This window comes from Pseudorasbora parva, chromosome 5 (genome assembly GCF_024679245.1).
Source record: "Pseudorasbora parva isolate DD20220531a chromosome 5, ASM2467924v1, whole genome shotgun sequence".
Lineage (NCBI taxonomy): Eukaryota > Metazoa > Chordata > Actinopteri > Cypriniformes > Gobionidae > Pseudorasbora > Pseudorasbora parva.
Window position 1 is genome coordinate 15427434 of NC_090176.1, and position 12585 is coordinate 15440018.

At 35.2% G+C, this 12585-nt stretch overlaps 1 protein-coding gene across 2 annotated transcripts in view; it reads left to right on the top strand.

Annotated features, from left to right (window-relative positions):
- Positions 1–12585, top strand: part of epha3 (eph receptor A3) — a 144999-nt gene that overhangs the window by 86647 nt on the left and 45767 nt on the right. For both annotated transcript variants that reach the window (XM_067443296.1, XM_067443295.1), the window contains exons 6-7: positions 3097–3221; positions 11302–11464. In XM_067443296.1, coding sequence (XP_067299397.1) covers positions 3097–3221; positions 11302–11464 — 288 coding nt within the window. The remainder of the gene's footprint in view (positions 1–3096; positions 3222–11301; positions 11465–12585) is intronic.

Sequence of the window (12585 nt, forward strand, 5' to 3'; positions counted from 1 at the left end):
CCTAGAGAACATCCTGTTGAAAGATCTACTGCCGCACAATTAGCACTTCTCGCATATAACACATAAGAGACTCAACTCACAATTGTTTTCAGTAGTTTGGCATTAGCATGAGGTTAAGCTAACAAATAAAAAAATAAACTGGCACAGTATTGAATAAAGTATTACAATTATTTTTTATCAATACTTACTTTTATCAATATTTCTATCACTTTTTTCCACAATTTTTTCATAGAATTCTGTGTATACAGTATCTTAGACAGTAGACTCATCATGTTGACTATCATTTGGAGCCTTCACCTAGATGCTTTAGGCCTATGGGATTGTTGTCCCCATGCCCTCATTTAGTATTCCTTACATTACTCCAATAATATACTATTTATATAATTTAATAAAAAAACAGTGAGGGAATTCAGACAGTGTGCATCAGAAGTGCTGCGGGCACCATCTTCTTCCAGGATGGGATTCGCTGCAATTCTCACATGGGTATTTTCTAGTGGCTATCAATTGAGTGTGCATTAGTTGTACATGTATACTTGTTGTTGTGGTGCATTTATGGGTTTGAATGAGTGAACTTCATAATGTTCACTATTGTTCCAGATACCACTACAAATGGCTGTCCTCATTGTGCACCATAAAGGGTGTTGGGGGCGATTTCGGACCAAAATTATCATTAACTAAATCTAAAACAATAAAAGGTTTCCTCCAAATGAAAGTGACAGTAAAGAGTTTTATATCATTGATATTAATATACCCTATTTACTCACCCTCAAGCCATCCTAGGTGTATATGTGTTGCAGCGTTGCAAATAACTGCAGCCTTGGTGAGCTGACTTGGTTAGAGAGTTCTTTAAAAAAACTCCCAATCTCCCAAACTTGGATCACATCACATTTGGGGGTCTTTGGCAAAAAAACAACACCAGCAAAAAACACACAAAAAAAAACCCTTTGAAAATTGAGCCATGCCTCAATCTTAGAGGTATTCCCTTGACATAACAGTGGCCACTGTTTGAGGGGACCAGCCATTGCCCAATGGCATCAATTTGTCTTTCAGTCCTCCAACTTTCCCAACTTTGAAACCGGCCCCCGTGGAGAGCAAACTTGATTAGGTCAACAGGAACCAGTTAATTTAGTTAATTAGCATTAACTAAATCTAAAACAATAAAAGGTTTCCTCTTAATGAAAGTGACAGTAAAGAGCTATACGATTATGTTTATAATTCTATAACAAAGAGGGCTGCCTAGGGTAATTTTAAGGCATCAAACACCCTCGAGCTGTGTCTGAAACAGTGTTATTTTTGTATCAATGATATTCATATTTGGAAAAGCATTTTTTTTTTTTTTCATTTTCTCTTCTGTTTGTGTGTGTGTGTGTGTGTGTGTGTGTGTGTGTGTGTGTGTGTGTGTGTGTGTGTGTGTGTGTGTGTGTGTGTGTGTGTGTGTGTGTGTGTGTGTGTGTGTGTGTGTGTGTGTGTGTGTGTGTGTGTGTGTGTGTGTGTGTGTGTGTGTGTGTGTGTGTGCGTGCGTGCGTGCCTGTGCGTGTTTTATATCTTTTTTAAGTTTTATTAATTAGTTTTTTTTTACTTAGTTTTGTCATTTAAATACTTTAAGCTAAATGAAACAAAACCAATGGTTTTCATTTGATTTTAAGACAAAGTCAATCTGTTCACACTCTGAAAGGCTGAGAAAGATACACAGTGTCAAATGAGCTTGCTGTCCAGACATTATAAATCATAGCTTCCATAAACTGTGGCCACTAAAACTTCAATAATACCTCCCCTATCAGAGTGCAGTTGGGAAGGGGGTTTTGTAGGGGGGCTGCAAACTGAAACAGACTGTGCCCATCTGGATTCATTAACAAAAGAGAAATAGACGAAAAGGGGGAGAAAAAAAAAACGAGTTCCAAGGGAAAAGAAGTATTTCATGACTGTATAATCACAATCAAGGAAAGCTTGAACATTTGAAAAAACAACATGTTTTTTCCTGTGGTCTAATAAAATTAAAACACAGGCAAGTCAGATGCCTCCATGGCCTCATTGCTGCCTCGCAATTACAGAGCTGTAAACTTAAAAAAAGTACACGAGTGCCAGGCAGCAGGAGAGCGAGGCCAAACTCTGACTTGAATTACGATCACAGATTGTGACCATGTGAAGTGCCAGAGTGGAGGGAGACTTTTGAGCCGTATGCCTGTAGCACAGTTATAGATGTGAAAAAAATACATATTTTTTATATGTAAAAAGATAAAACAACAACAACAAAACATAAACAACTACAGTAGATGGCTAGTCTGTCGCAAGGATGCCCTGAACAATTATGCTGCGTCACCTGACCCTGATTCAATTCTTAGGGTTGTTTAAATGAGAAAACGGCAAAAAGAAACACAGTGGAAGAGTTTTGAGACACTTTTGTATAAAACTAAAGCTAAAACTCCATAAAGCCTCTTAAAAAATGCACGGCTCGAATAACATGATACAGTGGAGATTAATTAAAAGGGATGAATGTAAATAGTTAGTTCACTCAAAAATAAAATAAAATATTAAGCTAAATTAAAAACTAACACCATTTACTCACCCTCAAGCCATCCTAGGTGTATATGTGTATATGTGTTGCAGTGTTGATGCTGTATTTTTATCAAATGACTGCAGCTTTGGTGAGCTGACTTGGTTAGAGAGTTCTTTAAAAAACTTTTATTTTAATTGTTTTATTTAAATCTCCCAAACTTGGATCATATCACATTTGGGGGTCCTTGGCAAAAAAAATAATTAAAAAAAAATAACACACCTTGCCTGAAAATTGAGCCATGCCTCAATCTTAGAGGTATTCCCTTGACATAACAGTGGCCACTGTTTGAGGGGACCAGCCATTGCCCAATGGCATCAATTTGTCTTTCAGTCCTCTAACTTTCCCAACTTTAAAACCGGCCCCCAGTGGAGAGCAAACTCGATTAGGGTCAACAGGAACCAGTTCACAGGATGCAAATTGTTGAATGAAAATGTCAGCTGAACTTCCTGTGACCTTAGGCTTTATGTGCTTGTAATACAGAGTGGAAACAGCTAATCCGTTTTTTCTTTTTTTATGTGTTCCTCTCCCTCTCTCCGCAGCTCCATCTGCAGTGACGGTCATCAGGAAGGACCGAACATCAAGAAACAGCATCTCACTGTCTTGGATGGAGCCAGAGAGACCCAATGGGATCATTTTAGACTACGAGGTCAAATACTATGAGAAGGTGGGGCAGTTTAATTTTGACTCGCTGTGGGCACTCACTGCAATGACATTTTAATTTGAATTCATCACAAAGTTCTTTTTATTTGGCCTCATTAGGAATCTTGGTCTAGAGTGCACATCCATATACCTGGGAGCATTTCAAGTCATTAGTGTATGTGGCTTAATTTGATTGTTCAAAGTGAAATTGAGTCTGTCTGCTCTGCTGAGAGATGTTTGTCTGAAATTAAATTTTTACCAGGTACTAATGTTCTCTCTATTTTGTGTTTTTGCTGAGCAAAAACTGTTTCTGTTGGACAGACCCTTCAGCCACCTGAACAGAATCTCCTAACTGTTCACTGTGACGTTCTTTACAATGAAACTCTATTACAACTCTTTACACCTGTGACAAGGCCAGAAATTTTAAAGGGATTGGACCTTGGTGAAATAGGGTGGACCTCTCGAATAACATAATTTTACAATACATGAGATAACAATTATTAGTCAGCCAATGGTTTGATAAAAACAACAAAATCCATTCACAAGAGGAGAGCTATGAATCATAGGAGACCTATGATTATTTATCTTAGTGTTCATTGGTTATATGAAACCGAAGATAAATAATCATAGTACTCCGTAATGATAGCACATTTGCGATTTGGCAAGCGATCCCGTGCGTATCTGTGTTTGTGTTCTGAAAAGCATCAAAGCTTGTTTTGCAGTGTTGAGCAATGTAGCCAATCACAGACTGTTGATTTCTTGAACACAATGGCCAATCAGAGGTGTTAGTTTCCACTCACTGCTCAATGCGCAGTGTTCATTGTGCAGTGTTGCGAGCTTCATTGGTTATTTTAGAACTTTGTGAGATGAGTGACAGCTTTTTAGTGATTATAAAGGGACCACTCTTTGTGCACTTTCTATGCAATAACATTTTTGTTTTTCATACTTTGCCAACAACCACGTACAGGTTGTCATGTACGCATTATATATATATTTTTTATTTTCCACAAATAAATTATTTTGTGTCTCATTTGATTGGGTGGACCAGCCGTCAATCTGACTGGGCCAGTGCCACCCTTATGTAGCCATATAAACAATAATATATATATTAGGATATATATATATCCTAAAAATACTTACACATTTTAATATTTAAAAAAAAAAAATCTAAAACATTATATTTTTTTATATATTAGACTTTTTTATATCTTCTTTTTATACCAAAACTAAAACACAGAAATACAAATATTTATAATATAGCTGTTTTAAAGATATCAATAATAATTTTGGTCACACTTTAAATTAGGGTAAACCAGTTCTTTCTATAAACTATTACATTTGCCTCAATAACCTGTTAAATACAAATTATTATTATTATTGTTAATTATTATATTGTTATATAATTGCACACAATTTCTCATAGATTAAGTTCCATTTTTTGAAATAAACGGATATTAACATGCAGATGTATTTGTTTAACTTGTGACTATGTATGTATGTTGCGGGAACTCTCAATCCTTTCTGAGTCTGCCTTCTGCACAGATTTATTTCAGTTTGTGCTGGAATTGCACAGGCAGTTTAGAGGACACAGTGCTTAGTACTCACTGACCAGGTCAGTTCATTTTAAGCCTTCTTAACAATCTGTGAAAGTGCCAGATGAACTCGGCTTTGGTCTTGTAACACTGGAGACACTGATCTAAACACCACCTGCCCATTAAAGCCCTTATGGGCTGCGAGCCCATGCTTGCCCATCTAAAAAAAAAAAAAAAAAAAAAAAAAAAAAAAAAAAAAATCCTTAACACAATCTCGCCTTTCCTGCCACTCGGCCCCTACAGATGCCATATGATTAATGAGCCATAGTCTTGATTGAGGGTTAGTATTGTTGTACCACATCAGCGTTGCTCTTTTAGGGTCAATTTTCAGAGGGCTCTTTCATGCTGTCAGATCTTGTGATGTCTTCTGCTCCTAGGTGAAGAGGGTAACGTCTCCCTCACTCTAAAGAAATCGCGACTCTGGGTTTGGAACTTAACTAGGCCCTGACATTGTGGGAGACTCCTCTCCCGAACTGGCAGGGGATCTGAGGGTGTGAAAGAAAGCCCTAGAACAGTATCCAATGGCAACCATCCAGAATTCTTCCCGCAGCAAAAACATTCCGTAGCTTTGAGGGTAAATGGCTTGACTGTATGACCACACAGAGACGCACATAGTGAAATTGTAGACAGGATTTGGTTGTCTCCAAGACATGGTTCATCTTCATCATGACAAAAAAGGTCTTACAAGTTCAAAATTGAAAGCTCATGCCAATACTGCTAGCAGCTCATTTCAGTTCTCGCTTTCAGCTCTCTAAATACTAAGGCTGAGTGATATAGCAAAAAGAAAAATGATATCTAGATATTTATCAGCCTTCTGACATATCATTAAATAGCTTTTGAGAAATATGTGTTTACTTTGAGGTGACTGATTTTAAATGAATAGTATTTTTTTTAACCCAACAGTCATTATAGTCAGATATGAACAAAAGATTTAAAGTAAAACACAGTTAAAATGAATTTTAAAAGATGACTGTTTAACATTTTGTTTATTTATTTAAAATGTTATATGTTCACACAAGTTTATTGACTAGATTCATTAAAACAATCCATTTAAACTAATTCATGCAAACATGTTTTCTCACCAATGCCGCATATATTTGATAAAAAATACAGTAAAAACAGTAATATTGTGAAATATTATTACAATTTATAATAAACTGTTTTCTATTTTATAATATAAATGTTTCTAATATTTGTAAAAATGTAATTTATACATGTGATGCAATGCTGATTTTTCTCTAGTCTCCATTCTCACATGTTTCTCCAGAAGTCATTCTAATATGCTGAAACATTTTAATATACAGCTTAATATATTTTTATTTATTTAATTGTTTGTGGAAATTTATTTCAAGATTATTTGATGAATAGAATATTCAAATGAACAGCATGAAATAAAATAAAAAAAAAATACAAAATTACAATACACCGTAAAAAATAATTTAGAAAAAAAGTTACCTGGTTGCCTTAAAATTTTGAGCTCATTGAAATTAAAATTTTGAGTTAATACAATGAACATTTTTTGAGATTCGACAATGTTTATTAAAATATTATTAAAAGATTTTGTAAGCATATTGGGTAATTGTGTGTGTGTTATTTCTGATAAAACAGAGAAAGATGCCAAATAGTGCTATTTTCATGTTTTATCATTTTTTTATGTTGTTCAGATACAATAATATTTTGAGTTTCTATTTTATTCTATTAAACTAATTTCCTTCATTGTATCAACTCAGATTTTTAATTTCAATAAACTCAAAATTTTAAGGCAACCAGGTTACTTACTTTTTCAAGTTAAACCAACAAAAACCAACAATTTTTTTACAGTGTATAAATGTCTTATATGTCACTTCTGATTAATTCAATGTGTCCTTGCAGAATAAAAGTATTTTATTTTTTTCAATCATTCTGACTTTTGAATGATACTATATTGCAAATATTCAATATATCACCCAGTGTAATGAAAGGATATCTCACAGTAAGCATTATCTAGTTAGATAAGTTAGAGTTAATAGGGGATTTATTTCCAAACAGGGTTTATTACGGCCACAGATTTACAGTATGAACATAAGCACTGAACACAAAAACAACCATTATGTAACATAAGCTTCTGCAGAATGAGCTAATAAGTTAGCCATGGAAACAGTTTGAATTACTTAAAGAAAGTTAGGCTCGCATGTTTCACCTGAATTGTTTTTGAGTTGACCTTTTGAGGATAGTAGCTCAACTCTCTTGAGCCGATTTACACACTCAGAATGTGTTCAACATTTACATTAAATCCAAAAATGCTGATATTGCTTTTCCATCTACTGGTGTTGGTTAGATTCCTACAGACAATCTTTGTGAGATCAGTGAGGCCCAAATCTCTGCCTGTGGAAATGCTTTTGCTTGGCCCTAATCCCCTTATTTGCAAGCAAAAGGCAGCTCATCGTGGGCTATTTTCACTGTCTGGCACAGGTACACTCAGGGGCTTCTGAAATCCTCCATGTCTCATTTGACCCTGGGTGGCACAGTTTTCCCCGTTCACAATAAAACCTAGTCCTTCTCTCCATTGATTCCTGTTAATTACACAACCTTGTGAGGCATTGCTTCATCAGGCATAGCTGGAGTCACCCAAATCCTACACAACTGGTGCTGCCATGTGGAAAACCCAGGGACACCCTCTGTAAGACCCTTGGTCCCCCTTGATCTAGGCTGGCAGAGGATAACAAGCCACCTTCACCCTCACAAAACACACATTGAGAAGGAAAGGGGGCCCCAAATCTTCTTACCGGATTCACTGACACACTGGCCGCAGACTTAAACATATAAACCTCATAAAAGACAGAGAGATTCGCTAAGTGACTTTTCAAAGAATATGTGGCATCAATGGGCAGAGTTCAAAATCACCATGATGTTTACACTGCATAATGTTGTATAGCACAAAATCAAACAAACTGCGCTTAATGGATTCTCAAAAAGGCATCGGGATGCGTGGTAACCGGAGTGATGCAGCTCCTGTGAGAAAGAGTCATCGTCCGGAGGTCCAAAAGGTCCATGTTGCTTCACTTAAAATAAATCTCTTTTTGATTTCATGCCAGAGGGGAAATACTCTGCTCTTTGTGTGTATATATCAAATTAACAATGCTATGAAAGAGGAAAAGAGCCTTACAATTCAAGCATCTCTAAATACTTGAGCAGTCTGGCTTGCGTTTCCCTGACATTAGAGCATCCCGATCGCTCTCGTCTTTTTGCCAACACCCTGAAATCGGCGCTATTTACGGAAGGAGTTTTTTAAATGTCCTTTATTCAAGTGAAATAGTGCACGTTTGAGATTATTTTGTCCGTTTATCATATTGATCTCGCAGTGTATTTGAGAATGTTTACTTCTCCACAAACTGAGATGGAAGGAATACTTTGGAAAAGCCATTTCATATTTACAGAATTTCTTATTTTGAGGAGAGGAAGGCTGTAAGCCCAGATTGCAATATTTAGACTGTCAAAGTAGAACATGACAAGCATATTAAATTCCACCAATAGCGCACTTGTCGAAAAGTAACAATTGCACGCCTTGTCAAACCCCGGAGCTGGGAGGTGGCTGATGCGGACCTAGGACATATGGTAAGAATATATTTTTTGCAGTGAAAATTTAGACGCACCTGAATATGATTTCCAGCTGATCACATGATGTCGTGAGCAGTGAACGGTGACAACCTGTGAAAAGATTTATGACTCAGAGGCGCATACAATACGACGCGAGGTATTGGTTTCGTCTTCCGTGGCAGAGTGAATTTATATCCGAGGCCTCCTCAAACCATAAAACCTGATGTGCTCCATTTGTGGCTTTGCATTCAAAGTCCAAAGGTTTGAAATGGTTTCTGCGCTGCGTTCGGGAAAGGAGTAGAAATGATTGTCGTCAGATCCAGATCAAATGTGATGTTTGCATTAGTCACTGGGTTTCCACTAGAGTCCCGCTACATCATATGGATGTTTCTTTCCATCACGGGTTGTGTCAGTAGATGTCCTACTGCATTTATAAAACTGCTAGATATACAGATGAAATCACTTTTTACAAACAAATGTTTGCTGGTGACACTTACAGGCTCTTCAGGGAACCCCAGAAAAGAGCTTTTTTTGGATTAGTTCTTTATTCAAAAAGTGCAATGAGAGGAGCTGAAATACCCCCCTTCTAAAATATCACTTCTGGGGCTGCTGTTTTATAGAAACTTCCTATCTTAATTCTTGACTTAATATTTAAAAATATATATATATATTTCCTTCCTGAAATTGCCATGATTGCTAAACAGATTCTGAGATTGCAAAACTTCCAAAGCTCAGCCGCACTAAGGCCAAGTACAAGACCATCTAACGCCATCATCGCAGCTCTTTGTGAAAGGACATGAGAATAAAAACCATGCAATGCTGATAAAATATGGCTTTTCATTTGTTTTGAATGTTCTTAGTAACATGTTCAAACTAAACCAGAGGTCTGGTTTTGATTTGTATATGTCTGGTCAATGTCAAATATTATTACTTAAGTGGAGAAATGTGTATTTGAGCAGTTAGGACACATACATATTTGTTTCTTTTATTTTTTTGCTTATCATTTTTGAGGCTTTAGAAATATGACATACATTTGAGGTCATAATATCAACATTTTGGCTAAATAAATAAGTAACTTGGCTTGTTATAAAAAAAATAATAATAATATAACTATATTATTACTTAGTAATAATCTATATATCATTTTATTTTATATATTTATTACATAAATATAATTCCACAATTATTTATTCTAAAACATTCTATTAGCATTAATCATAATTTCATAAATTCAAAACACTTCCTTTTTATGGTTTAAGGTCTCTTATATTCATCATTTTTTTGATCAAAAATAGCAATATTGTAAAATTGTATTACATTTTAAAAATGATGTAATTTTAAATGTAATATTATTTAAGCATGCATTAAATACATCTCCTTCAGAAATCATTATACTATGGTGATTTGGTGCTCCAGAAGCATTTCTTATTGTTAATCAGTGTTCAAAAAATCTTTTATAACAATGTAAAAGTCTTCAATGTCACTTTTGATCAATTGGTGGCATTTTAAAAGCCTTGTTATTTGTCTGCTTGATATCACATTGTTATAAATGTGGCTGTGCTTTTATTGCTGTTTTATTTGTTTCTGATTAGTGGATAAGCAGAGGATATTCAAAGAAATCCAGCATATGCAACTGTACACTTCATCTCTCATCTAGTGACGTCTGGCAATTATGGTCCGTACCAGGGCGCATCAAGAATCCTATTAGCATGTGTAGTCTAGACATGAAACCCAATAGAGCTTAATCTGTTACTTGTTTGCCGAACCTCGAAAAGATGCTCTCAAATCTCATTTGCCATTAATTACTTCAGCGTGGGGAAATTCAATATCTACAGTGTGGACAAGTGAGCTATTCTTAGAGGTCAACGATGGAGCAAAATGCAAATTAACTTTTGAAGTTCTGCCATAACACTAGCTATAGCTGAAGACTGATAAGTTACATGGATGAATGTGCTGGATAATACCGGCAAATGAGTGATTCCTCTGTTTGTGGGATGTTTTCCCCCCTTTTCTGGACTCCTACAATAAACAACTGAAACCTCCGCTCTTTCTCATTCCACTTCTTCCTCTTTTCCAGTCAGAGAAACATCTGGAAACAATGGTTTGAAAGCAAAGACGCCCCATAAATCAGTTAGGGTTTTTTGCTTGTAGAGAGGATCAACGTACCACAGAAATCTTTAGAAAAGCCATAAAAATGTGAAATGAAGGTGGCAGTATATTAAGATGAGCTGGCACTGTCCCAGATAGCGTTAGATGCTCTTGATGAGCATGCGTTTTCCCGTCCAGATGGGACGTCCCTTACCTGTTCGCTCATATGGTGTATATATTATATATAATTATATAAGAATATAAGGCCTTGTCTTAAACGGGAAAAGTGGGTTTGAAGTTATTTGAAGTTAGTTGTTTGAAGTTAGCAGTTATTTTGGATTGGAATAATATTTCACAATATTTATTTTTTACGCTAAACTGAAAAAATTTCATTATCGCTTTTTAAATGTTTACACAGAAACTTAAACTACACTTCATAAAGCATCAGCAAGTAATGCATTTGATTTTTTAAGTAGAATTTCTGAAATAGTAATTTCTTACGTTTACAAATTAAAATATATTTTTTACAATGTATTTTTGATCAAACAAATTGAGCCTTTTTGAGCAGAAGAGCAAAATAAAAAGCTGCAAAATAAAAAACGAAAATAAAACTTACCAACCCCAAATATCTGAACAGTAGTTTATACTGTGTGAGATTAAGTAAAATATGTTGTGAAAAGCGTTTCATGTTGATATTATACATTATAATAACCAAATTATGCATTTGAGTCACCACTAATCTCATTCATTAATCTAGCATTGTTATTGCAGGCAAAAGATGCTCAGATATTTATGCTCTGGTGAAACTAATTTATCTCCTTTGTTTTTCTCTTGGTTTATTTCCTACAGCAGGAACAAGAAACCAGCTACACCATCCTGAGGTCAAAGGGCACAAATGTTACACTGAACGGACTAAAACCTGACACCACCTACCTTCTGCAGATCAGAGCACGTACCGCTGCTGGTTACGGCAGTAGCAGTCGCAAGTTTGAGTTTGAGACCAGTCCAGACTGTAAGCATTTACTTACTTCCTGTCATACTGTTGTTTATTTACAGCCACATTCCCCCAGTCACCACGCCGGATCCATTCAATCCATTCACAGCTGTGCAGAACAAAAAACAATACAGGCAATAGAATCGCAATTCTCTTGGTTTCTCATCTCATACACTGTCTAGCAAGTCATTCACACAGTAAAACACTTGGTTAAACCAATACATGCTCCATCTTTTGTCTCTTGATGGCTGGCAGCTGTTGTCTGCAACACTATTAAGCACTTGTAAAACCCTGTATTGTGGCGCAGCATTGCTGAGGGCCTTTTTATCTAATGAAGCATTTATAGGAAATCAATGCACACTCATGTAATGAAATGATACTGTGAGTGGCTCTCCACAGGTTTCTGGGCACGATCAGAGATCTATAGGCGCCTCTACACATATAGCTGGTGCGAAATGTACACCAAGGCATAACTGAGATCATAATCTATGCAGAAAAGATCTGAACATGGAATTATGTTTCTCAGTCACCAGATATTCCAGAATGAAAGAAAACTCACTTGCTACTTCTGGTTCACTGGGAATTTAAGATGTTTTGTGAATATTCTGTTTTAATAAATTTGTAATTTCACTGTTATAATGATGAAGGTGCATTTTTGTGTGTTTACTTTTAACTTTAACAAAGTACAAATTTTGATGTGTTGACTAACATAAACCAAATGTAAAGTTTTCAATATTTAAAGCATGAAAATAGTTTATCAACATTATATTTTTAAGTAAAACTATTTTTACTATTTTGACATTATTGCAAAGTGATTCGTTTTTTTTTTTTTTTTTTTTTAAGTGGACATAATTGTTACAAATTAAACATAAATCAATGAATCTACTTTATTTTTAAATACCGTTTTTGCAATGACGATTGTTTCAAAGCAGCTTCACAGTGTCAAACAGGACAATATTGGAACAAAATTGTATTCAGCTCTACAGTCGTTCTGGAGAAAACAGTGAATTCATTAATATTGTATTATTGCAATATTGTATTATTATTATATATATATATATATATATATATATATATATATATATATATATATATATATATATATATATATATATATATATATATATATATATATATAT